This window comes from Monopterus albus, unplaced genomic scaffold (genome assembly GCF_001952655.1).
Source record: "Monopterus albus unplaced genomic scaffold, M_albus_1.0 scaffold1.1, whole genome shotgun sequence".
Taxonomy (NCBI): domain Eukaryota; kingdom Metazoa; phylum Chordata; class Actinopteri; order Synbranchiformes; family Synbranchidae; genus Monopterus; species Monopterus albus.
In genome coordinates, this window is record NW_018127881.1 from 794,032 (window position 1) to 818,307 (window position 24,276).

Here is a 24,276-nt window from a genome sequence, read left to right on the forward strand (position 1 = left end):
CACCAGGATCCATGCACAAAGCAATTCCCGTTTGTAGGAGGTATTTCTATTTGGGCCCCTAATATATCAATTTTTTAATTTTTTTTTCAACTGCATTCCACCACCCCCAACGACTCCTCACCCACCCTCTCTCTATTTATGCTAAATGTAGAATTTGTGCTGTCTTGTACTAGAGACACTCTGAGGAGCCATTTAACATGTACAGGTTTCTATTATAAGTCAGAGACACTGGGGATGGATACAGGAGGGAGACAGAGGGACAGAAGTTGCAGTCAGGGAGTAGACAGATGGAGGGTGCGTGTGACAGGAAAAAGAGGCAAGGAAGATAAGAAAATATGAAAAACAGAGGGATTAAAAGGAGGTATGGGGTTAAAGGACAAGGTGCAACAAACTGGGACTAAAACAGCATGTTTGTCTGCTCTAAACTTAAGATGCAATATAGCATGTCTAGCTTGCTGTCTATACAGTAGTAACCTAACTAAGGATTACTTCCAAGGCCAGGGGCAGTTTATACTACACTATTTTGAGGCGTTACTGGTTAGGTAAAAAAATAAAAATTCATGACTACACATCCTGTGTGCATTCTCTCCTCACTGTGTGAACCGTGGTTCTGGATGCAATTATAACATTTTGTAGGCTAAGGTTAGTATCTGTGTTCTGCTACACTATATTAGATTTGGAAAGTTTATCCAGCAATCCCAGCTAAACTCATTAACCCCAGGTTCACAAAGCACAATGGCTAGCCCTCATCTAAAAAGCCCTTTCTTTCATTAAAAGTGAAAACATGTTTGAAAAACACAAATAACAAAACATAAATCTAGCCACTGCCTTGCTTGTCTAAGTATGTGAGCTCAGCAGCTAAACAGGGCTGTGTCAGAACAAAACAAAAGAGTCTGAGCTTAATTTTTTCTTTATCATAATTATAACACTAAAACTAATTAAAACTACACTGAAAAACAAAAACAACACCTTCTTTATTTCCATGTCTTCTACACAGATCATCAACTGCTGAGGATGCTGACTTTTTTCCTGGGAGATCTTTCTTCTCGGGTCTCTAGCAAGATGTGGATGCTATGTGTAGCCATCAAGTGTATATTAAAGATCTTTTTATAGGGTTGTCTCAGCTTGGAACATCAGTCGAAGACACTAGTTTAAATCAGCTCATAAGCTAAGGAAAGCCCAATTAGCTAACCAAGAAAGACAAGAAAAAAAAAGAGCATTGGAAGAGAAAACTTGTAGGATGCCTGATTAAACTTGATCTATTTTAGGACTTGCCCATCACCACCACATTTTCTTTTCTCTTATGGCCAAGAAACCAGGAGCTGGAATCACATGACAATGGCTGAGCTTCCTGCACCCTGAGACACTAAAGGAACCAGCTCCCCCTTCAGCATTCATTAATTCTGTCATTAATTTATGCAGGCAGACAGACATCTGGAGAAATCAGCCTGAACTCTCTCAATAGATACTTGGGCTGAGTCTACCCGCTGCTCCATTCAAGTAAAGAGAGATAAAATGAACAAATTACTCTGAGAATTTGATAACTAGCACACTGCTTTCTGAAGGGGCTTTTCTAAGCTCCTCATCAGCTAACATGAATTTCATACAGAGGTAGTGAACTCTGCAAGGGTTTTACTTTTATTAGGACATTGATGAGCTGGCAACCCTCAATGACAAGGCAGAACATTTTCCTGGGACTAGAATTCAAGAATGAAAGGAGCCTAATCAGAAAGAAAAAAACAAAAATCTTCTTTTAGCAAAATCTAATGATTAGACACAGGAAAGAAATAACTAAATGTAATATTACAAGAATTATGATTTATGAATTATGTTTCATCACATCAATAAGTAGACAAATCTTGCATTTCTATGTAATTCTACTCAAGAACAAAAAAAAAAAAAACAGTTTACTGATTAGTCAGCTGACAGAAACTTCATGAGCAAAAAGTCATTTACATTTTGGAGGCTGCAGTTTGTGGCACTCATGAACTGTATTGTGTTATACAGAGAAATGCGTTCCTTTTGTTTTGTCCATCCCATTTATATCAGTGAGGGTAGGCTAAATAACAAAAACCCCTCTGAGTTTACCATACAATTCAACAGCATCACAAAGTATATGTTCCAAACAGACATCAAGTTGCATCAGCGGCTATCTAACACAGTCTCAGTAAAAACTGAATATTATAACATTATAAAACATGATCTTTATTGCTGGACTACTGTATTACACCGCATTAGTTTTAGCTAAGTGTACCTAATAAACTGGCAAATGAGTGCATACAACACTACTGCCTTTTTTGATAAGAAATTTATCCATAAAAGTTGTGTGTGCATTTGTGTCTGTGTACATGTGTTTGTGAGCATTTTCACCTTCCTAGCGGCTAGTCATTCATCTCAGTTTGACAGTCCCATTACCAGAGGCAGCTACTGTGGCGCACAAAAGAGCACTGGGCACACCAGAGGTAATACCACTTAGCAAAGCCGTCACACTCATGCTTACTGTTGCTCCATGTTCTGCCATTAAAATTAGCATCATGCTAATGTTTTGTATAAAACACCAGTCCTGTGTGGATCATAATAAAATGCCTTAATGAGGACTATAATTCATTTAATGAAAACCAAAGAAAAGTCCTTGCAACAGCTTACTTTCTGAATCCAATATCTTCCTATTTAAAATGACTATCCCCAGTGATGGCTGTCCTGCAGAGACAGGACTGTGACAATCAACCTGATGTAATAGTGCAGAGTCGTGGCTCTAACTGTTTTGGGACTGTGATTGCTGCCTGTCTTGACTTGAAGTATTTTACACCAGCTGTTTGGCAAGAAGCTCATAGTTGTCACTTTACTGTCACTTAGCACCAAGCTAGTTATCACTCGTTTCCAAAAAAAAAAAAAAAAAAAAAAAAAAACAATAGCTTACCAGTAACATTTTCCATTGTTGTCAAGTAATTTGTCCACCATGTGCTCCACTCGGACAAACCAGCTGGGGACAGCTTTGTAGATCAGGGGTGTGTCAGACCTGCACATGCATAAACACATTACATAAAACACAACGCTGCAACAAACTGACTTAAAGTTTAAACTAGCAATGCACTGAAAAGCCATAACATTATGACCACCTGCCAAATATTGTGTACTCAGGAGTCAATGCGGCAGTTGGTTGGCACTTGCGTCACTCTGTAGCTCACCGTGCATCTTCTGTGAATCTGTTTGTTTCCATAGCTACACTGTCAGGAAGAGCACACATTTGACTACCAATCAAAGAAAGCCTATGTAAAACGAGTGAAAACTGTGGTTATGAGGACGAGTTAGAGATCATTTTTAAACAAATTCAACAGCCTCCCCACTCTAGGTGTGATATCACCACTATAGCTGCTGAATGTTTCTCTTCATAGAGACCAATGTGCAGTATTTCTCATTTTCATCCATTTCACAAAAATTCAAACAAAATTGGAAAAGGATGAGTGAAATTTATAAGCTTTACCTACAGTAGCTCAACCTCATCGTCAGTCAGCCTTGGGCGTCCATGACCCTGTCTCCAGTTCACCGTCTGTCCTTCCTTAGACACTGTTGTTAGGTACTAACCACCACAGACCAGGAAGACCCACCAAGACCTGCAGTGTGGGAGATGCTCTGATCTAATCATCTAGCCATCATAATCTGGCCCTTGTCAGAGTCACTCAGATCCTTACATCTGACTGTTTTATCTACTTTCAACACATCTGCTTCAATGACCTAAAGTTCACTTCCTGCTTAATAAACCCCACACACTGACAGGTGCCATTATACTAAGATAATCAATGCAACTCACTTCACCCGTCACTGGTCATAATGTTATGGCTGCTCGGTGCAAATACATATGTGCATATTAATGGTCTTCACAACTACAGAAAAAGTGTCCGGTTTCTCAGAGAAAAATACTGTCCAAGACAAAACAAAGCAGTCAGTGAAAAACCAATTACAACTGAATCTCAGTGTTAACTTTTGTAATTCTCTTAACTTGTAACTCACTATCCGTTGTAAAAGTGTACTTTTTCCATCTCCACCACAGTTTAGCTGTACCTTACAGGTGCTGAGCGGTTAGTAACAATGATTTCATCAGCCTATGTCTCCTTAGTGGCATAGAGAGCAAATGCATATTTACTGAGGTTAATTAATCCTTCTCAGGTCAGACTGCAGCTGTTCTGAGTGAGAGAGTGATTCTGTCAACTAAAACCGTAAGCTTATGATGTGTGTGGCATGCTCCTGATAGTTACATTATAATAACATGGGACCATAGGAGGTTGTGTTTGAGTCACCACACTGACATTGACTTTGTGAATTGACACTGTAGAGACTGTTGCCCTTAACTAATGCACCTGAAAGAGGTATGAGCACAGATGCACCTCGAACCTCTATTTTAAGCACTATTCTAAACACTGAAGTGTATTGTAGGTTAATGAGAGTTTGCTCTATCGGTGTATTAGCATTTGTGCAGAGCCAGCATCTGTGACCTCTAACACACGGAGGAAGATTCTAAATGAAGCTGCCAGTTACAGCTAGGAAGAAGCCGCTGTAAAATGACACAAAAAAAAATTTTCAGTGTGAATTCTGCACGTCTCACCTCCAGCAGAAGGGGTAACTATGTTTGAAAGTGCTGGCATTCACAAGGCGGCCCTTCTCCTTTAGCCACTTGATGATGTTCTTGTCAGCATCCTATAAAACAACACAAAAATCTTAAACGTGCTTCACAAAATTGAACTTTTAACAGTACCAGGTTGTCTCAATGATCAGTGTGCTTTAGTCCAAATTGTACAGTGTTGCACACGTCTGACAGTGATTTCATAGTGTACTGACATACCCCGGAGTACATGACTGCAGTAAGAAAAGATGTTAAACCACTTAAACTCCATAAAAAAAACATTCAATTTGTCATTGCAATGTGTGTTTAATGTCAGTAGGAACAAACTGTTCCTTCAGGTGATAAAACTTAAAAAAATAAATAAATAAAATCTGGTGAACTTTTTTTTTTTTTGCTTACTACCAACAAATCCCATGAAAACACTAAAATCAACAGTTGGGTGATCCTTCCACCAAATGTTGCCTGTGGTAAAAGCCAAATATATTATATTTCTTTGTGCCATGTATCATCCTACAGCCTTATGTACTCACAAGTGCATCAAAGACTGAGCTGAAAATAGTCCCAGAGAAAGCCACTATTTACTCACATTTGAGCTCGAGACCTTAAGACTTATTTTCTCAGTAGAAACAAATGGACTACTGGCAGAAAGTCTCAAACCTGCCTGAATACAGAGATGGACTAACACACTGTTGGTTTTTCCCTCTAATTTGTTGACAATTACAAAAATACAGAGCATCACCAGTCTTAATCTTTACATACATAATTTGCATTTTATCATCTCTCTTTTTTATGGTTATCTCATCTCTCACAAAGCATGAATATCATATTATTAATACATTCTGCCATTAATTAAGTCTAAAAAATATCTATTCCAAAATAGATAATGTCTTCAGATCAAGGAAATCTTAATCATAATGTACTTCAGCTTGATCACACCTGAACTCTATATTATATTACATTCAGTACAAACAAGCTTTCTATACTCAGGATAATACCCATATACCAATTCTATGACAGCCGCCTATGGTAACATGTGATAAAAACATATTTTGACTTTTACTACATAACATGGTTAACACACTGGTGTATTTCCTCAAGCTTCCTCCTGCAATTTTGAAAAATGCATTTCTGAAAATGTTTCTGGGGGGAAGAACTCTTAGAATCCTCAAAACACACCATAGCAATACATACATAATCACAAAGTCACACTCTGTTCTTCCACTTATGATAAATATAAGTAGGGAGAAATGATCTGTTGTCTCATCCATCTCATTGCTTTTGGCAAAGAATCTAATATGCAATGAGCCCTGTGCCTTTTCATGCATTATTTCATCTTCCTCTAACCAAGCTGACAGTGCAATTCACAGGAAGCTCATAAATATGACTTTTCAGTGAAGTGCTTGGCAGGCTGTTGGTCATGACCTCTTTGTAGAGAGACAGGTTTTAAACTTTCTCAGCCAGGAGTAAATGTTGTTATGCCCTGACCCAGGCTCATTAAAACATGAACATACCCCTGTGATGTGAAGTCTTACTGGAACTTTGCCGGCTAACCCACTGAGAGAATAAACCTATTTCACCACCTGTCCAACTGAGGGCTACGTGATATGTCACTAAATTACTCACACACATGACTTTTTTAGAATCTCTTTGCCCCAAGGCATAATAAATCAGCCAAGTTGGTGTTTCCAAAACAGTCATTTTCCTCTTATGTTTAACAACTTAGAAGTACCCCAGCTAAAATGTCAAACGCACTACTGCAACGGCAGTAACGAATATATATAGCAACCTAAGGCTGAATTCACACAGCCATATTGTTCCTTAATGTTACATTTAGTACCTTCAATTTATTTACAGAATGAAGCAGAACACAAAAAAAAGTTGTAATTTACTCAGTAACAACTGCTTTTCTATACACTCCCAGTTCTGCAACTTAAAATGAGAACAGAAGAAGGTAAAGAGACAGAGAGGAAGCACATAAAAACATGTTAATACAGAAAAAGAAATGTAAGAACATACCAATTAAGAACAAGGACAACAGGTCACTCACAGAAGAAAAAAAACAAAATCATTGCTACATTATTTTGTATGGACTACCTTAAATATTTGGACAACAGTGTAATTGGTTAATAGTTGTGCATGTGTCAAATATTTGAAATAATCTGGGGGTCAAGACCACCCACAACACTAAGGCAATTTGTTCTGCTTTGAGTCGAGATGTGACACATCAAGGACAAACGTCTCTCATAGTGAAGGAGATGGAATCAAAAACTTGGATTAAGAGAAACAGTGATGGTGAAAAGTGAGCATCTAAGTGACAGAGAAATAACAATGGGGGTGACTTGAGAGGAAAAGGAAGACACTGGAGACAGGGAAAGGGAACAAAAACAAAAGCTGGTTGTTTAGGAGAGTAATTTGCAATAGGAAGGACTGAGAATGACTAGGAAGCAAACAAATGGGTTGGGGAGTGGCAAATGACAGAGGTAATTATGGTGTCCTAAGCACAGAGTATCCAAAACCGTCAAGTACAGAAAGCTGGAACTGGTATTAAATTAAAGAAAAACATTTTTTAAATCTATCAGTACCCAGCCCCAGGAGTGACAGAGCACAATGAGTAAAGAATGGCAAAAACAGGGAAGAATTAAAAGTGTCTTTTTTTTTTTTACTATACTGAGATGATCTTGCCACTTCATGATGCTCTGCTGGTCTTCTCTATGACTACTTTGGACCTGCTGCTCCTCTCTCCCCAGGAATTTAGACATCTTTGGCAATTCCAAGCCTCTGCTCCTCTTCTTCCAGCAGCTTCCTGTAGGTGGTGATCTCTACATCCAACTGGAGCTTAATGTGCAGCAGTTCCTGGTAGTCTTGGGGATACTTGGTCATCTCCAGCTTGGTTTCACAGAGCTGGGGTTCCATCTGAGCAATGACACCCTCAAGGCTCCCCACTTAATCCATGTGGGACACATCCATGTCCTCCAGCTGCTACTCCTGGGCAATCTTCCAAGCCCTCAGTGCATCAATCTGGCTCTGCAGCTCTGTCACCTTGTTGTGGAAGGTTGTGATTTCATCTTTCATTGTCTTCATGTGTTCTTCATGTTTCCCAGCATGCTCCTTGAGGGTGTCAAACTTGCTCTTGTACCACTTCTCAGCTTCCTGGACACTGCGGGAAGCAACAGCCTCTATTTACACACGCATGTTGCACAAATAGGGAGCCAGGTCAGGGCGATCACCATCCAGCTCAGCAGTCATTTTGGAGTATTCAATTTGCTTCCTGAGTTCAGCCACCTCTTCGTCATGTAGCTTCTTGAGGAGCTCAATCTCAGCCACCAGTTGTTCTATGTGCTTCCCTCAGGATCATTTCTGCTTCCTCTTTGAGTGCCAGCTCCTCCTCCACCTTTAATCTCCACACTTCAACCTCTTCCTCCAAGTAGCCCCTTTCAATATCAGCTGCTCCCTTCTCATTAGTCAGGACCTCAATCAACTCCCACACTTCTTTAAACTTGAGTTCATATTCTTCTCCAATGCCTGTGGGGCTTCCTTTGTAGCGGCTATGTAGGGCAGTCAACTCAGCTGGAAGAGCAGTATTTCTCTGCTCTAGTGCCTGGACCTCCACGATGTAACCTGCGAACCTGACAATGAGTGCTTGCATCTCCTCTTTCTCATTAGCATGGTGCTCGTTAATTTCTGTGCCCAACTTGATGGCTGTGCTGCGATAACCCAAGCGTCCACCACGACACCGGGATGGTGATGGGCTCTGAACCCTTATTCTGCTGCTCACCTGCAAGCTCTTCTGTGTGTAAGATGCAGCTCTCATGTTGTGTAAATACTAGCTTGGTTTCTCAGTTTACAGGTAAACAGCTGCTCTCTTAGCTGTCTTGTGTGTTGACTCACTCTCTCACAAATCACCTCTGAGTTTTTATGTGGCGATAAAGAATGTCTCAGACAGCCTTGAAACTTATGCTAGGTTTTAACATATTTCAAAAGTGGATTATGACAAACTTTCAAAGAACTGTGGCTGCATACTCTTTAAGTAACGCTGTGCTGTTAGTGTCCAGGCAGGTCAAGCCCACTCCCTGGCCTTTGTACCAGGATGTGAAATAGTGATCAGATCGTGCATGGCTGCTATTTTTCTCACTATCCACTCAGAATGGTAATGACGTTGGGTGTGACGAGGAGGAAGAGGGCACCCAATATACTGGTAAACACTAACAATGCACTTTGGCAGCAGGTTTTCTTACACAAATTTGTGTAACAGCTGTGACATGGGTTCCCTCTTCTCCCAGTCATACAGCTAAAACATGATTTGAAATTATATTAGAATAAGGATGATAAATATATTTCAGTTACCTTATTTTCAATTCAGTTACCAAATAACATCATTGAGAAACAGCAGAGTGGATAGCCAGACATAAAAAAACAAAATACTGAATTATATTTGAGGGATGTACCCTGTGTGTGTAATACCAGTGCTTCTTACTGGGGTAGACTGCATGCACTGTCTGTTAACTTAATCTACATGTAAATGTCTGAGGTGTCACTCACTTTGACATACTGTCCAGCAAAGTCAGTGACCTCTGAAGTGAAGCAGCCTGAGGCGTCCACAGGGCAGATAGGCGCCTGGTCCCTCTGGATGATGTTGTATTCTGTACACACCCTGTAGTCATCCTGCAAAGACAATGATACACAGTTTAGAGGCAGCTTTGATAAAGATGTAAGGTTGTATTAAAAAAGTAATTAGAAACCCTGTTATTGCCAGTCATGAGAATGCAATTCTAATTTTGCTCTTTGTAATTATATTATCTTTATGTTGATACAGTACTTAACTGGTTCATATCAAGACTGTCTTTTGTTTAAACATGATCTAAATTGCTGACATTGTATATGAATAGTAAGTAATTAACAGTTTTGGCAACCCAGCTTCACCAATTTAAAAACATGTTATGACTCCATATTGAATTCCTTGTTGATCTTGATACTTTTTGTAGTGTTGAAAGAGAGCACTGCTGGTATGTGACAGCTATGCCTCAACGATCTGAGTACTGACCAGCTATAAATGTATTCCCTATTCAAACATTCTGTCAAGATCCAAGATGGATGGCTCTGAGGGTCATTTCACATCTAGTCAAAACACAAAAAACTTAAAAACGTAGTTTGGCAGTGCGTTTCTTGTCACTGTATATCTTGAGAGCACAAGCAATTGCATTTGTGTTTTAGACTTTCACCAACTATTTGATGAGAATGTAAATGCTAAACAACAGAGCTGTGGGGACTGAGCTGCAGTGAAATAAACTTGAAATGCAGAATAGAATGGTAAGACAGAATGAAAAACTGAGTGTCTTTTCCAGCTGCCTACAGCCACATGGGGCATACTTCAGCCCTTGAAAAGGGCATCTCTAACTACAGGTTGTCACACTGGTCCTGAGTTCTGTCAACTGCCACAGCTCTGAACCAACACATTTTTTTCATGATTAATAAAACTGTTGATGCTTTCATCATCACTGTCATGAGCAATCTTGTTTAGAGTTAGGTTTAGTGCCATATTCTGTGCTAAAGTGATATATAATCAAATATAATGAAGTGGTACCTCCATTATAAAGGAGCTACACTTGTAATGCTAAAGGCGCTAAAAGCAATGCACCTAGAAAAAACTCAAGCAAATGAGAAAAATATATTAACCACTGTGACAACAACAAAACCCTTCTATAAGCAAATACAGAAATGCTGCAAGAAAACAGAACATAATTGAATTGTGTAACACTGGTAACATACGGGCAATGCTTGCAGGGGGATAAAAAAAAAAAGGCTTAAAAATCCTGGTGCACTTTTCTTTTTTTTAACCTATGATGGCAAGGAAATCATCCTCAAAACTATACTAGTCAAAGGTATCCTTTTTTTCCTCCAGACCTGTATATTTCTCAACTTCTCTTCAATACAAATCATACAAGGAAGTGACGCACATCATAATTAAAGGTCGTTTCCATTGCATAGTACATATCACCACTACTGTATATTATCTGTACTGTGTGGAGGATCAACACTGAGCATATACTGTTATTTTATTCCAGTCTATCTTGTCATAGTCATTAAAAGTCTTGATCTTGTTTAGGTTGGTATGGGTCTTGTTTGGGAGTCCTGACTACAAGGCCATTAGTCACTGGTATCTAGACTTGTAATTTATCAGCCATTTCAACACCAACAAAGATTTGTAAAGGGATTGTTAAGTGCTGATTCCTGCTTCTGTTACCAGTTTTCCTTTCATGCTTAAATACCCTTCTCTAATTTTAATGAAGTATAGTTGGTGTGTTGATGTACAGTTGGCTGATTACTACTGGTTCTCATTGATAAATCTTTTAAATGATTTATCAGGCAAAGAATATGTTAAACCCCTGTCATTTTACAGACCAAGTGATTCATCTGTTGATACAAAGAATCACTGACAACAGCAGGTGCTACAACACATTCTGTAACAAAGTAGTATCTGTGGTTACAATGGAGACTAAGACAAAAGCAGGAAAATGTTTAAAATATAACACTTAACAGCTCCAAAGTAAGGTGCCTGGTGGACCACTCCTGTGCCCTCTTCCTCCTTGACGTAGTTATCCGTCACCACCTGGAATGCTCCTTTCTCTGCACACTGCAGTGAAATGTGAATTTATATAGAATGTAAACAGACACGTTGCTTTGTGTTGAGACAGGTAATTAAAGTGAGACATAGGTATGTCTTTACTTTGTGACAAACAATACATAAAACACTGAAAAAAAAAAAAAAAACCCCACAGTGAGTCTACAAACCTTGGCAAAGTACGGGAAGAGAGGCTTGTATTTTTTCCCTTTCAGCATCTTACCAGGAAATCTAAAAGCACATCAAAATTCCTTGTTTCAATATACATAATTTTTCCCACAATGCATGCATTGATAAACCTGCAGGACCACAACATGTGATTACACACAGGTAAGACATCAAAAGAAAAAGCAACTGAAAGCATGGCACAGCATGCTGAAATTACAGGGGTGGCATTTCTCCTGATGATGGATGGGTCACTTTTTAAATCCTATTCCAAAAAATCAGCCTGAGGGAGACCCAAGTGTACTACAGTATACTCTGTACTACATTTCATGCCAATCCATGCAACACAAATGGGGGAAAAGTCAAGGGATCAACAAAATGTATATTCTGGAGAACATGAATGTCTGTACAAAATTTCATTTTAGCCCTGGCTTCTAGTATTTGTTGACACATTTAATCTGGACCAGTGTGGTGGACCAACTGACAAAATGAGGAGTAGAGGAGGAAAAACTGATGTACTGTAATCCATAACATAATAACACTAACTCTGAAGCAACTATATTAACACATTGTTCAGGTGTGGGTCATAACTGGCTGAAATTCCAAAATTCCAATTAGCAGCATTTGTCAACAGAGAGCTTATAATCAGTGCTTTCATATCGACTTTCAAAGTAACTCAAGACAACTCAGCTCAAATTAACAAATCATCAGTAATTCATCTGCAAAATTAATAAACAAAATCAAAACTTAATTGACAATTGTTCGACTGTACGTATACACTTGAATATTTAAAATTTTAGGTGTTAGTCATTTTTACTCGATGTTTTTAAGGTAGCTATAGCGTCTTATGTACTCACTTGTCCAAGACAGTGTACTCGCTCTCCGACTTAAAGAGAGCTCCCAGCCTGGCCTCCATCATAATGTAGGTCTTGCCTGTGGTGTTATCTGAGAAGTAAACAGAAAAAGATGGAATCCCTCTTTAAACAAGAGCACAGACTGTAAGAACAATGACATGAAGATAAATTAAAGACCGCTGACATGCCATGAAGATAATTCATCAAATTCCCACCTATTTTTAATGCTTCCAATTCTTTTTTTCAACTAAATGAGGCTCAAATCTCCAAATCTGTAAAAAGTATCTATTAAAAAAACTGGTAAGGTGTGTAAAATTGTCAAAATTAATCAATCCTGACAGAACATAGCTTTAATTTGAAGGCCAAATTGTTGATTTTTCTTTTATTCAGGAATCATTTTATTGTCATTTCTAATTGATAGAATTTTTCCTTTTAATTTCTGACTGTTTATGTGTGTGCTTAAACACATTAAGGAAGTACGCTGCCTGCAGTAAACCATAAAAGAGTGCAAGTGGGTTAGAAACAAAACAAAAACTAAGCATAAGACAACACAAAGATATCAATAGTACATCCACATATGTGAGGCAGACCAGACAGTCAGGATAATAATGGCAGAAAAAAAAAGCATAATTTTCACTCAGCAGCACAAAGCAAAGTTACAGTGCCACAAAAAAGCTGACTGGACCTACTTTGATGTAATGTATATGGCTATTAAACAGAAGGGCCAATAAAAGAAAAAAAAAAGGAGCATTATTCATCTGCAATATTTATAACAGTTTAACCAAGTTAAATATGAAATAAGTCTTCATCACATGACTGTGGCATGGCTGAAAACTGTCAAATTAGGAAAAATGTTTTGACAAAGTCAAGAGATTAACACAAAATCCTGCAGGCATTTCTTTTTTCCACCTTTTTTTGATACGACTTTCAAATCTCACTGTGCATGTAATGAAGTGGGAATGAAGATAGTGATCAATATGATGTGAAATGACATTAGCACATTTTTTAAAGTCTGCCATCTACAATAAATAGCCCCTGAAGAATGATTTATATCTACTGATACATGTTCAAATCTAATAGCTGTGCTACATGCACATCTGCTAGACCTCAATGCCAAGTCCTGCTACATAACAATACAGCTGGCCATAACAGTCAAGGTCACGCGACTTGACTATAACCACTCTACTGAGCTAAGTATATCGGACGACGTTGAACAGTTGCCACCTCATGTAAGATAACTGACATTTTGTGAAACTAAACCCAAAACATACTGAGAAATGACAGAAGAGAGGTTGACAACATCAAGAACGACAGTTGTGAAGAGGGCAAAAACTAAATGGTCCGAGACGGTGAGACAGAAAAAGAGAGAGAAGGGGGCAACATCAATAAAAGATGCTTCTTTCCCTCTGTGGTGTGACAAATGACTGCACAGCTCAGACCTGCTGCTGCTGACAGCCTTAAACTCCAGTGACAAAGGCACTGAGGGAAAGACACAAAAGAGACAGAGAGGAAGAAAATAGATGGATGTGAAGGTAAACAGAGCAATAAGAAAATGATGGAAAAACAGGATAACAAAGGAGCGAGAGGGGACGACAGATAAAACAAGAGACTGAGCTTTTAGAAAAAAAAAAAAAAAAAAAACTACATTCATTGGTATTCCAAGGTGGTCTTCCATGCAGCACAGTGCAGGAGAAGCTGTTACGATGGCAGATTGTGCTTCAACAGCGCCCCCTGCAGCAGCAATGAGGCTATGACCAGCTGGTATGAATCTAGGTCATCATTTTAAACACACAAACATTAGCCACCTCTGGAGTATTCTTTAATATTAGTACAAGGACAACACTTTTTAAGTAGACGTGATTTGAGGTCAATCTACATTTCTCAGGTTTGAAACACAAGTGTACATGACATACACGCAAGCAGTAAATTGTCAGTTCAAGTTAAAGCTACATTAAACAACAAAACATGAATTTAAGATGAATATAAAACAGGAAGTCATGTACCCAAAGAATTCAGTTTTGTTAATCTGGTCTAAAATGAGTCTAATTTAAATATACTCTATTAAAGCTACAGTATGTAACTTTTTCCAAATAGTACAAAAGACATAAATAAAAAATGATGGCTGAATTTCACAAAGCTGCTTCAGTTTCAGGGACCTCACTTTCACAAGTTACTGGGACACTTTTTCTGTCTATATTAACAGAAAACATGACAGGAATAAAACTCATCTCATCTTCGAGAAGCAGACAGCTGCAAATGTACAAAACAATTTTGGCAATTAACCGATTCTCAGAATTGTAAAGCTTCAACAAACAGTTGATTAATCTACCTGAATGATAAAATTAATCAACTATTTTACATAATCAATTAATTGTCTGTTATTTTTCAAGCAAAATATCAAACATCTGCTGGCTCCAATTTTCATAACATATGGTGGTATACTGTGTTGTTTTTGGACTGCTGGTTTAATCACACAAGACAGGAACACAGTTCTAAGTGCAGTGGTAAAGTATAACTTCTTTCTGACATTTGATAGACCAAACTATTTGTCAGTCTTTACAGTAGCTAAAGGCTATGAAGTCAACCAACACATCATAGTACAAAAATCCTTTCCTCCGAGTGCAATAGCACTCTTCTTCTGATAACTTGTTCTTCTTTATACTTTCTGAATAAAAACACCTATCAGCTGATACCATGGTCCAAAACACAAAACCCACAAGGGAATTGTGAGCATTTCACTTACAAACACGAGTAAAAATCAGAGTATGCAAATAAGAAAAAGTATCTGGATGACCAACCAAGGGCCAACAGAATTTTATCAATACTCGAAGGGACCAGTGAACGAGATTAGTTGTTCAGAAAATATGATTTTGGTGTCTTTGGAGTGGCTTCATTGTAAAGGTGAGACTTGTGCTTTATTAGAAGCATTTTCAAGCATAGCGGTCTACTTTTACAAGAGAAAAGACTTGAGTGGTGACTAAGGGCTGGCTTTGCATATGGACGTCCGCTTTATTTGCCTCCTCCGTTAAAGTGTAAAACACAGCCATTTCCAAACAGTTTCTGGGAGATATGTCCAGGACTGTCCCAAAGAGGTCTATGTGTCCACCATCTCCCTTGTCGGTTCAGACCCACTTCACTCATGAATGTTCAACTACATTTCTTTTATTTAGTCACACAAGTGTTCCTAATAATAAAGGTAAGTGTCAACACCTGCAGAGAAGCATTCAGTCCCAGTCAGCAGTGGGTTAGATCAACTTGGGTGACCAACCCCAGGTTTTCAAGAACTTTGTGTCAAGATTTCTCTCTCACCTTTGACTTTGATATACGGGAACTCTGGATTGACACAGAGGGCCAAGTTGCTCGGCAGTGTCCACGGTGTTGTTGTCCAAGCAATCAAAGAAATATCCTCATTCTCAAGCAGTGGAAAGTTAACAATCACCGATGGATCCTGAACATCCTAGAGACCAAAATGAAACAAAGAGATTTGGTCAGTTCGGTATTTCTTTCCCTCTCTTTACTAGGATAAACATTAAATGTTTTTTCTCTCACTATGATCTTCTCACCTTATTTGGAGAAAATGATAATGAATTTTGCTGCGCTACATTAGATCGGCAGTTGGGAAGAGTTGCAATTTGTGCTAACCTTATAGTTCTGGTTGGACTCAAAGTTAGAGAGAGGGGTGTTGCAGGCAGTAGAGAAAGGCATGACTTTGACACCTTGATACACCAGACCTTTGTCATACAGCTGTTTGAAGACCCACCTGCAAAAGTGAAAGGAAAAAATCAAAATAAAAAGCAGCAAAAAACAGAATCTGCACATCCATAAAACAAATTCCACAGATGGATTAAGTCTTCTTGGCATTGCATTTTTACTATGTACGTATTCAAGTTTTTTTACTCTAAGAAGACTGTGGTAATTCACTGTCATCTGTGTTCTCCTTTAACCTACAGTATGTGTTTAATGCCTGGGCGCAAACTAAATTTTCTTTGAGATAAAAATCTAGCTGAACAGATTTTACATACCTGACTTTAGAAAAACATATAATAAAAATTACTTTGTGCTAAGGGAATATCAAATAAGCTATACATTAGAAATTTAATTCTAGAATGCAAATTATTACATCCATACCAGACACTCTCCATGAACCATGGGTAGAGAGTCTTGTAGTCATTCTTGAAGTCAATCCATCGGCCCATTCTCTTCACTGAAGCCTGGGAACATAAACTTGCTAGTCATTAGCTTATAAACTGTAATATTTAGACCAGTATTTATAAAATATAAACTAGAGCTTCTTTAATAACATCAATGTACCAAATAAAAATCTGGCATGTAGTGATTAACATAAATATCAGGGAAATATCACATGAACATGACTCCAATTAATATGCTACTATTGCTCCATAACTGTTGGATGAATGAATAAGCAAATGTTTTCTAATAAGCTGACCTTATCAACTTTAAAAGGTGATGATACATCAATGCTGTGTTCACAACTTGTTTTCACTGCCCCCGGGTGGCCACAAAAATAAGGCACAGAAATAAAGGCCTCAGATACAGTATATTGACCCCTAATATAAAAAAGGCATACACTGCACACTGAGATATGCCAGTGGTGCATCTCAACTATGTGTTATTGCAGGTATGAATGCTCACCTCCCACTCGTTGGAGTATCTCATAACAATGTTTCTGCACTGCTTGTTGTACTCGGCAATGCCCATTTTGGCCACATCTTCAGGCCCTTTGATCCCCAAAGTCTTATCAATCTCATACTCCTACAAATAAACACAGGATATGACACACATAACTAAACCAAGAATCAATCTGTACATCTTCCCAGAGCTTAAAAATCAGTATTATCAGATTTTAGCGATATCAAGGAAAGTCTAATTCTTACGACAGGAAGGCCGTGACAATCCCAGCCAAAGCGCCGATCCACGTGGAAGCCACTCTGGTGGGCAAAACGAGTAACAATGTCCTTGATGGTTCCAGCTAGGATGTGACCATAGTGGGGTAGACCTGTGGCAAAGGGAGGGCCATCGTAGAAGGTGTACCTGGTGAGAAGATATCCAGCAAAATCCTTTTAAGGAAGCCCAGCCATCAAGCTTGATGAAATTTTCTCTGCGATAAACATGCTTTGGAGGCGAGATAAAACATTTCTAAATGCAGTACATATTAATATGAGGCCAGCAGACTGTGTGTTTGACCTATGATGCTCATATTACCCTTATATTGATACTATCACAGAAAGTGGGTCAAATTTATGGTAATTAATTTAATTAAATATAAATGTAATTAAACCATTTATATTGGTACTGTTTATACTGCCTGGCCAGAAAATAAAAGTTCTTTATTTAAAAGTGCAACAGCTGAAATGGCATTTGTAAAAGCAGTACTTAACCACTGCCAGAACAGTCAAGAAGATGACTATCTTGCCTAGCATATACAAAATGTATACTGTAACAGCTATTTGTGAATAAAAAAAATAAAAAAAGCTGACTTGAGCCAAAGGTTGTTTTACAAAATCTCATTCTTGTCTTCTGCTTCAGCTGCTTGTCATGCGAATAAACTTTGCTTGGGAAATGAACAAGTATAAACTTAGAGCAACTGTATTCACTTAGGCCTGTTCTTGGACTGTTTGAGGCACTCCTGGAAGCAATCATGCTCTTGCCAAAACTGCAGGATCTTCTCCTCTTCAGAGGGAAAATTGACTGACTCAGGGACCTGCTCCACCATGGTCTCTGCCCAAATAAAGAAAACAAAAGCCTAACTAAATAGACAAAGAAAACAGAGAAATCAAATTTAACAAACAATCATATGATGCATCATTTGATTTTATCCCATTTAGGGCTATGATATTATCCAATCAAATTCTCATTATCATCTCTATAATAAACATCTGACTGAGGGACTAAATTATTTCACATCCAGCATCAGCACACATGCATTAACCCACAATGGTGCAATCAGCAAGTCATAAACATATTAAAAGCACTGCCTTCAGTTCACTTAATAAAAAGCCCTAGCAGGTATTAAAAAGTACCACATTTCATTTACAAAAGTCAAATACTTTCTCATGGCTGTTGTGAGACAATGCAGACTAGAAAATAAAAATGATTGCGCTTCTTTGTAAAGTTTCAGTCAGAACCATCAGACCTGTAGCAAACACTGCCATAATTTGAAGCCACAGCAGCAATCTTCTTACAATGTGGATATATGGATTTTAGAAAAAAAAAACTTGAAATATTGAATGGCAAAGACTGAATTTATTTAATTTTTCATATCTTAACCCAGCTATCCACTGAATGAATCTTATCCAGGTCATATTCATTACATTCATGATTACATACTGTTGAGAAGGATCGAAAATTATATAATAAAAAGAAATTATAGGCCATATACCTTCATATACCTTCCTAGTTCTTAATCACACTGGCATATTTTGGCTGACATAATAGACAAATGTGCATTAAGTTGAATAGTGTTAAATGGTGTTAGAGGCCTTACGTTTAAATTGTGAAATTTGCAGAAATCCTGGCCTGTAAATAATATTTTGGTTAAGGTGGAAAACTAAACTTACAATGTATGAGATGGCCAAGAAATACATATATTCATTAGCAAATGTCTTACGCCTTCGACATATTCTTTTTGCAGTCCCAATTAATATTTTCTGTGTTCAAGTCAAGCCTATCTAACATACTATAATATATTCCTTGAATATGCAACAGCAAAAACTGTCCTTAAACTAGTTAGGTCCTTTAAATCACAGTTCTACAGCAGATAGCTCACATGAACGACACCTGTTTCGTTAGCTAGCATGCTATGCTAGCCGGTCAACGTTTCACTTTATAGATTTGTAGCTAAACGGACTGGCAAGTGTATTAAACGCAGTGTTTGAACGCTCACATATACTAACACATGTGCACTAAATTGTAACTGTAGTCAAACCTTCATATTGTTATAATTCATTATGAATGGAGATACTCACACGTTGTCTACTCCCCCAGCTACAATCGAGATGGGAAATGATGCAAGTTGGAGTGTTTGGCCGGAAGTGACGTTTAGGCCGCATCAAAATAAAATGCTCATTTTCTGTTATCTTGTGACTTATTACATGTGCAATGTTCTACATACAGTGGTAAATCTTGTGATTATACTGTATTTCGTTTTATTAACATCTTTCTGAAAGTTAACCAATTATCAAATAAATGTAGTAAGTACAAAGTACAATATTTTGTGTTTGTAATGTAGTGAAGTACAGAAAATGGAAATACTCAAGTACAGATACCTCACAATTGTACTTAGGTAAATTTACTTCCCACTTCTGTCTACATACTGTATCACCAGCAAACTCTGTTCTGTGCACAACCTTAGTCCTTATAAAATTAAAATCAGAATGATTTAGTTTGTCCAAAACTCACTTTTTCTTTGACCCCCACTGTCTGTTTGGTGTTTTGCTGATGTGGTGTAATTTTTGTAGAAGACAAACTAAACCACATCTTTTTGTCAATGGCAATTTCTGATTTTAGTTACTTCCTTTCCCATGATTTTACATTTTATCATTTACACTTATTCTGTAGACACAAATTTCACCAGAAAGAGTATAGCACCCTTATTTTGGTGTATTTTTATTTTGAGTCATGCACTTTTTAATTTCATTTTTCATTCCATCAGACAGCAACTACAAAACAGCGAACATAATGTAAGACAAAGAAATGAACGCAAGCTCCTAATGCTGTATGTCTGCTTTTTGATTAGTTTTTCTTAGTGTACTGTCTTAATTCTGCAATATTTGCTGTGTTCACCTTCTTTAGTCCCTAAACAGACAAGCATCCCCATATTTTAACAATTATTTACTTTTACATGGCTTAAAGACCTCAACACTGTCATAAAATAATCACACGTAATAAAATGACATTCCACACGAGGAGACAAGGCAGGAGCAGTTTCAACAAAACAAAAGTACAATCTGACATTGGTGTTTTAAAGCATAGCTTTATTGTGATGGTGGAAACAATCTGAACAGTGACAGATTAACAGCAGCTTATTTTGCCTGAGCTGCCTTCTGTGCTGCCTTCATGCCCTTCTTGTTGTGCTTCTTAGCAAAGCGCATGTTCCTCAGGAACTTTGGGTCAACCTGGAACATACAAAGAAAAGGAACTGAGTGAGGGGACAAGTGAGAAGGAAGATTGCAACTTTTAAAGTGGGGCATAATTTCCAAGGTATCCGTTTTTCAGAGCAAAATAAAGATATGAACTTAGACAGTAAACAAAAATAAAGCAAACAATAAAGACTACAATAGAGTTGCTAAAAATCTGGGGTTCTGACTGGTGTCTGGTGGTAACAAAACAAAGTGCACATCAGTTCAAATGCTTCAACAAGGGTCCAGCATGCAGCACCATGCATCACTAACACACCAATATAAAATAAGCTTGAGAACAGGAGAGGTCTGGCTCCACATTCACCAGTCATGCTGGAGTTTGCATTATTACAAGTCCCAGCTTCAGACCTGGGGTCTTCTGCTTTGTAATGAAGAAAAGTTGTCACCCAGTGCAGCAGCATTTCACTGATGTGTTTTTGGTGGGCTAATCCAGGTTTGAGACCGACAGGCGATGGGCCTTAAGCAGCCCATCAGGATAGATGTTCCATAATGAGATAGGACTGTATACCTGAGCTATGAGCTCGATACATACTTTTACTTTCTACCACTGTGTGTAAATTTGATGGTTTCACATCTCAAAGAATGATCAAAGACATTAAAATATGGGTATTACAGGTAAAATATGAGACTCATGAACTGATGGACAGGGAAGTGAACAAAGTACAATTCACTTTTTAAGTAAGGTGTATTGGGGGGGGGATCTGTAAAAATTATTGAGTACTAAAAATGTTTTTAAGAAAAAGCATGAACCATCTGTCAAATCAACATATCAAGACAACCCCATTACCACTTGTAATGTTGTTTTCACCTTTATATGATGTACCGTAATTTCCAGACTATTGAGTGCACCTGAATATAAGCCACTAAATATAAAACGAAAACGAAAAAACACTTTGTACATAGCCGCAAGTGTCCACGTTGTAACATGAGAGATCGATCGCCTTTAACTTGAAAGCTGCATCATATGCATTTCGTTGTGTGTTTTCCATGATGAGGGTGTGTGCATGAAGTGAAAAAAGTAGCAGTTTATAATCCGGAAATTACGGTGTGTATAATTACAGTGCTTCAGTATTTCCATGTCTACCATCTATTCCATTGACTTGCTGCATGTAAACACATAATTTCCTTAAGTAACGTTTTTGGTGTATGGAAATGGCAACTGTCAACACAGATGTGTAACAATACATACCCCCTTCAGTGACTCATAGCGCTGAGATCTGGGCTTCTTGATGCCATTTCTGTGGGCTTTACGAGCTGTGCACACATGAAAAGAAAATACTTAGAACACACCATCCTTTCCTTTACTAGTGAGGGTCACCAATGCAAAAAGGACAAACAGATTTTAGATGAATGACAAACAAACAACTGGATTAAAACTATCATACATTGGTGTAATTGCTTACGATCTTAAGTCAATCCTGTGAATCACCTGCCCAGCCACTTTACCTTTTCTACTTGAAATAGCACAATTCATTACACGTTGCACTATCCTGTAATCCAATACCTGGAGTATATGGTACTGCACATAGCAATACTTTTGAACCACTATTAGTACAGCTATGAACTTAATATGTTTACCATGTCATGTCTGCACATAACTTATTTTATCCGTATATCACGATAATTATTAAATATTAACCTGTGCCTTAACAATGATCTGATCTCATATGCCTAATATTGTTTATTTTTAGTGTCCTTTTCACATAACGGCAATGCAGAGAGACTGCAAAATAAGAATTTAAACCGTGCGTTTGATAAAGTCTGATTCTTTAGTCGTACAAGTGAAGTTAGCATTAGGTCAACGAGGAGTTACACTTCAAACGCAACTTGTCACTGCAGTCACACTTACACTGGTTGTGGGTTGTGTGGTTCTTGGACTTGGCCATTTCGACGCTGTTTAATCTGAGGACAGAAAAGTGGAACAGCATTTCACGTTAATGTGCATTTCGCAGAACTGTTCGTATTCACTTGCATGTTAGCTAATATTAGCTATGCTTGAGCTGCTATGGGTAGGTAAAGAAACGTTCTACCATGTAAACAAAGGTGCGTTTAATGGGGAGAAAAAAATCTAAATTTAAATGCTGCAGTCAAGTGACGATGTAAAGGTACATATCAGAAAAAACTGACATTTTAGCTGCATTTATAACTATTGCTTGGTCCCTAGTTGCTGTAAAGCTTCTGCTTGACTAAACGAAGTGTTAGCACTTTTCTAGTGCCATTTTTACTTTTAATAATGACCACATCTCAAACATAATGCAATGGACACACAGCTGATAAAGTGCTTTATCAAAATCTGTGGGCCCTTCTGTGTGAGTATCTAAAATAAACGAAGATTGATTAAGATTTTAAAGGCAGGTAAAATAGGGGAAATATATACCTGCCACACGAACAGACGACAACCGGAAGAGAAAGAAAATCAAACCGTCAGGGAAAATAAGTCTCGAGTCAAGAGAGAGGGTCAACGTGAAAAGATCTGATCTGTTTAGTGACACTGCCGCCTGCTGGCGATTTTTAAAATGACAGGTGAGACTTCACATCTGGCCACAGGATGTCACCCTCAGTTCGTATGACAACTATGAAATGATAACAGCTATAAAAGTGAAATACTGTATGTGACTAAGTCATATGATCAGGAACACAAGTGAAAACATGCTTTTTTTCATGGTGTCCTCATTACAATGAAAGCGTGGTAATGACATGGCTTCCTGTGAGTGCATTCATGTTGGTCTTTCTTTGTGTTGTTCCCCAAATTTAAAATTTTCTCTCTCTCTCTCTCTCTCTCTCATATTTTCAGCTTCTGCTACTTTATATTAGGACTGCAGTAGGACAGTTTAGTTTTTTATTGATGAATCAACAAAATTGCTACTTTTCTGATTACTGATTTAATCATTTAGTTTCATGACTACAGTTTCTTTCTTTCTTTCTTACTACAGTTAACCAAACCTGCATTTGGACTGTAGGAACAAACCAGAGTACTCAAAGAAATCCAGGTGTGATGACAGCATGTTAATTCAACTCAGAAAGGCCCCAGTTGTTCGACAGGTTCAACATATTGCAGAACCCAGATTCCTTTGGCTGTGAGGCAGCTGTGCTACCCACTGTACCACCGTGCTGCCCCCACATTAAAGTTCCTAACCTTTTGACTTGTTACCACTAACAAAAAAGCAGGATCTAATCGGTGTCCCTTGTCATGTCTCAGATGTCTATGAGTTGTTAACAGTTCCACCAGACACATTTAAACTCTGAACCTCTCAGATGGTTTAATTTAAGCCCCAAACAGATGAAAAGTTTCAGAAATAAGTCCATAAAGAACACAAATTTGTATAGCAAACTAATATACGGCAGTGGCAGAAGAAGTACTCAGATTGTTTACTTAAATGAAAGTAGCAATACCACAGTGTAAAAACAGTCTGTTACAAGAAACAGTCCTGCATTAAAATTGTTACTTAAGTAAAAAGTGCCAAAATATTGGTATAAAATATACTTAGCCAAAGTAAAAGCACTCATTATGCAGGCACAGTTCACATTCATGGGTAGCTTGAGATTTTCCCACCAGGGATGAATAAAGTCTAATGATTCTACTATACTGTATTTTTTTTAAATAATCAGTCTGAAAAGTAACTAGTAACTAAAGTTATCAAATAAATGTAGTGAATACAAAGTACAATATTTTTCAGTAAAATGTAGTGAAGTTGAAGTTTGAAGTAAGAGAAAATGAAAATACACAAGTAAAGATCAAGTACCTCAAAATTGTACTTAAGTACAGTACTTGGGAAAATGTACTTAGTTACTTTCCAGCTCTGATGCATGGACTAACCTACTGTATAAGAAAGTTAAAACTAACTCCACCTTGCAGTA

General features: G+C 37.9%; 2 protein-coding genes across 3 annotated transcripts in view; both read right to left on the bottom strand.

Moving 5' to 3' along the window:
• The window catches only part of iars1 (isoleucyl-tRNA synthetase 1), a 51,343-nt gene extending 32,016 nt beyond the window's left edge, over positions 1-19,327 (bottom strand). The window contains exons 1-13 of one of the 2 annotated variants that reach the window (XM_020604945.1): positions 19,246-19,323; positions 17,875-18,027; positions 17,155-17,311; positions 16,913-17,032; positions 16,388-16,470; positions 15,902-16,019; positions 15,569-15,716; positions 12,263-12,350; positions 11,411-11,471; positions 11,157-11,252; positions 9,161-9,283; positions 4,604-4,695; positions 2,921-3,019 (exon numbers count right to left, since the gene is read on the bottom strand). In XM_020604945.1, the coding sequence (XP_020460601.1) occupies positions 2,921-3,019; positions 4,604-4,695; positions 9,161-9,283; positions 11,157-11,252; positions 11,411-11,471; positions 12,263-12,350; positions 15,569-15,716; positions 15,902-16,019; positions 16,388-16,470; positions 16,913-17,032; positions 17,155-17,311; positions 17,875-17,993 (1,304 nt within the window). In that variant the 5' untranslated portion in view covers positions 17,994-18,027; positions 19,246-19,323. Of the gene's footprint in view, positions 1-2,920; positions 3,020-4,603; positions 4,696-9,160; positions 9,284-11,156; positions 11,253-11,410; positions 11,472-12,262; positions 12,351-15,568; positions 15,717-15,901; positions 16,020-16,387; positions 16,471-16,912; positions 17,033-17,154; positions 17,312-17,874; positions 18,028-19,245 lie in introns of both variants that reach the window. The other variant, XM_020604861.1, reaches the window with a different exon arrangement.
• A 905-nt stretch (positions 19,328-20,232) lies between these two features.
• Positions 20,233-22,853, bottom strand: rpl29 (ribosomal protein L29). Its single transcript, XM_020608809.1, has 4 exons — positions 22,796-22,853; positions 22,268-22,320; positions 21,608-21,672; positions 20,233-20,394 (listed from the first exon to the last, which is right to left on the bottom strand). The coding sequence occupies exons 2-4, from the start codon at positions 22,302-22,304 to the stop codon at positions 20,302-20,304; spliced, it is 195 nt and encodes a 64-aa protein (XP_020464465.1). The 5' UTR covers positions 22,305-22,320; positions 22,796-22,853; the 3' UTR covers positions 20,233-20,301.
• Positions 22,854-24,276: the final 1,423 nt, after the last annotated feature.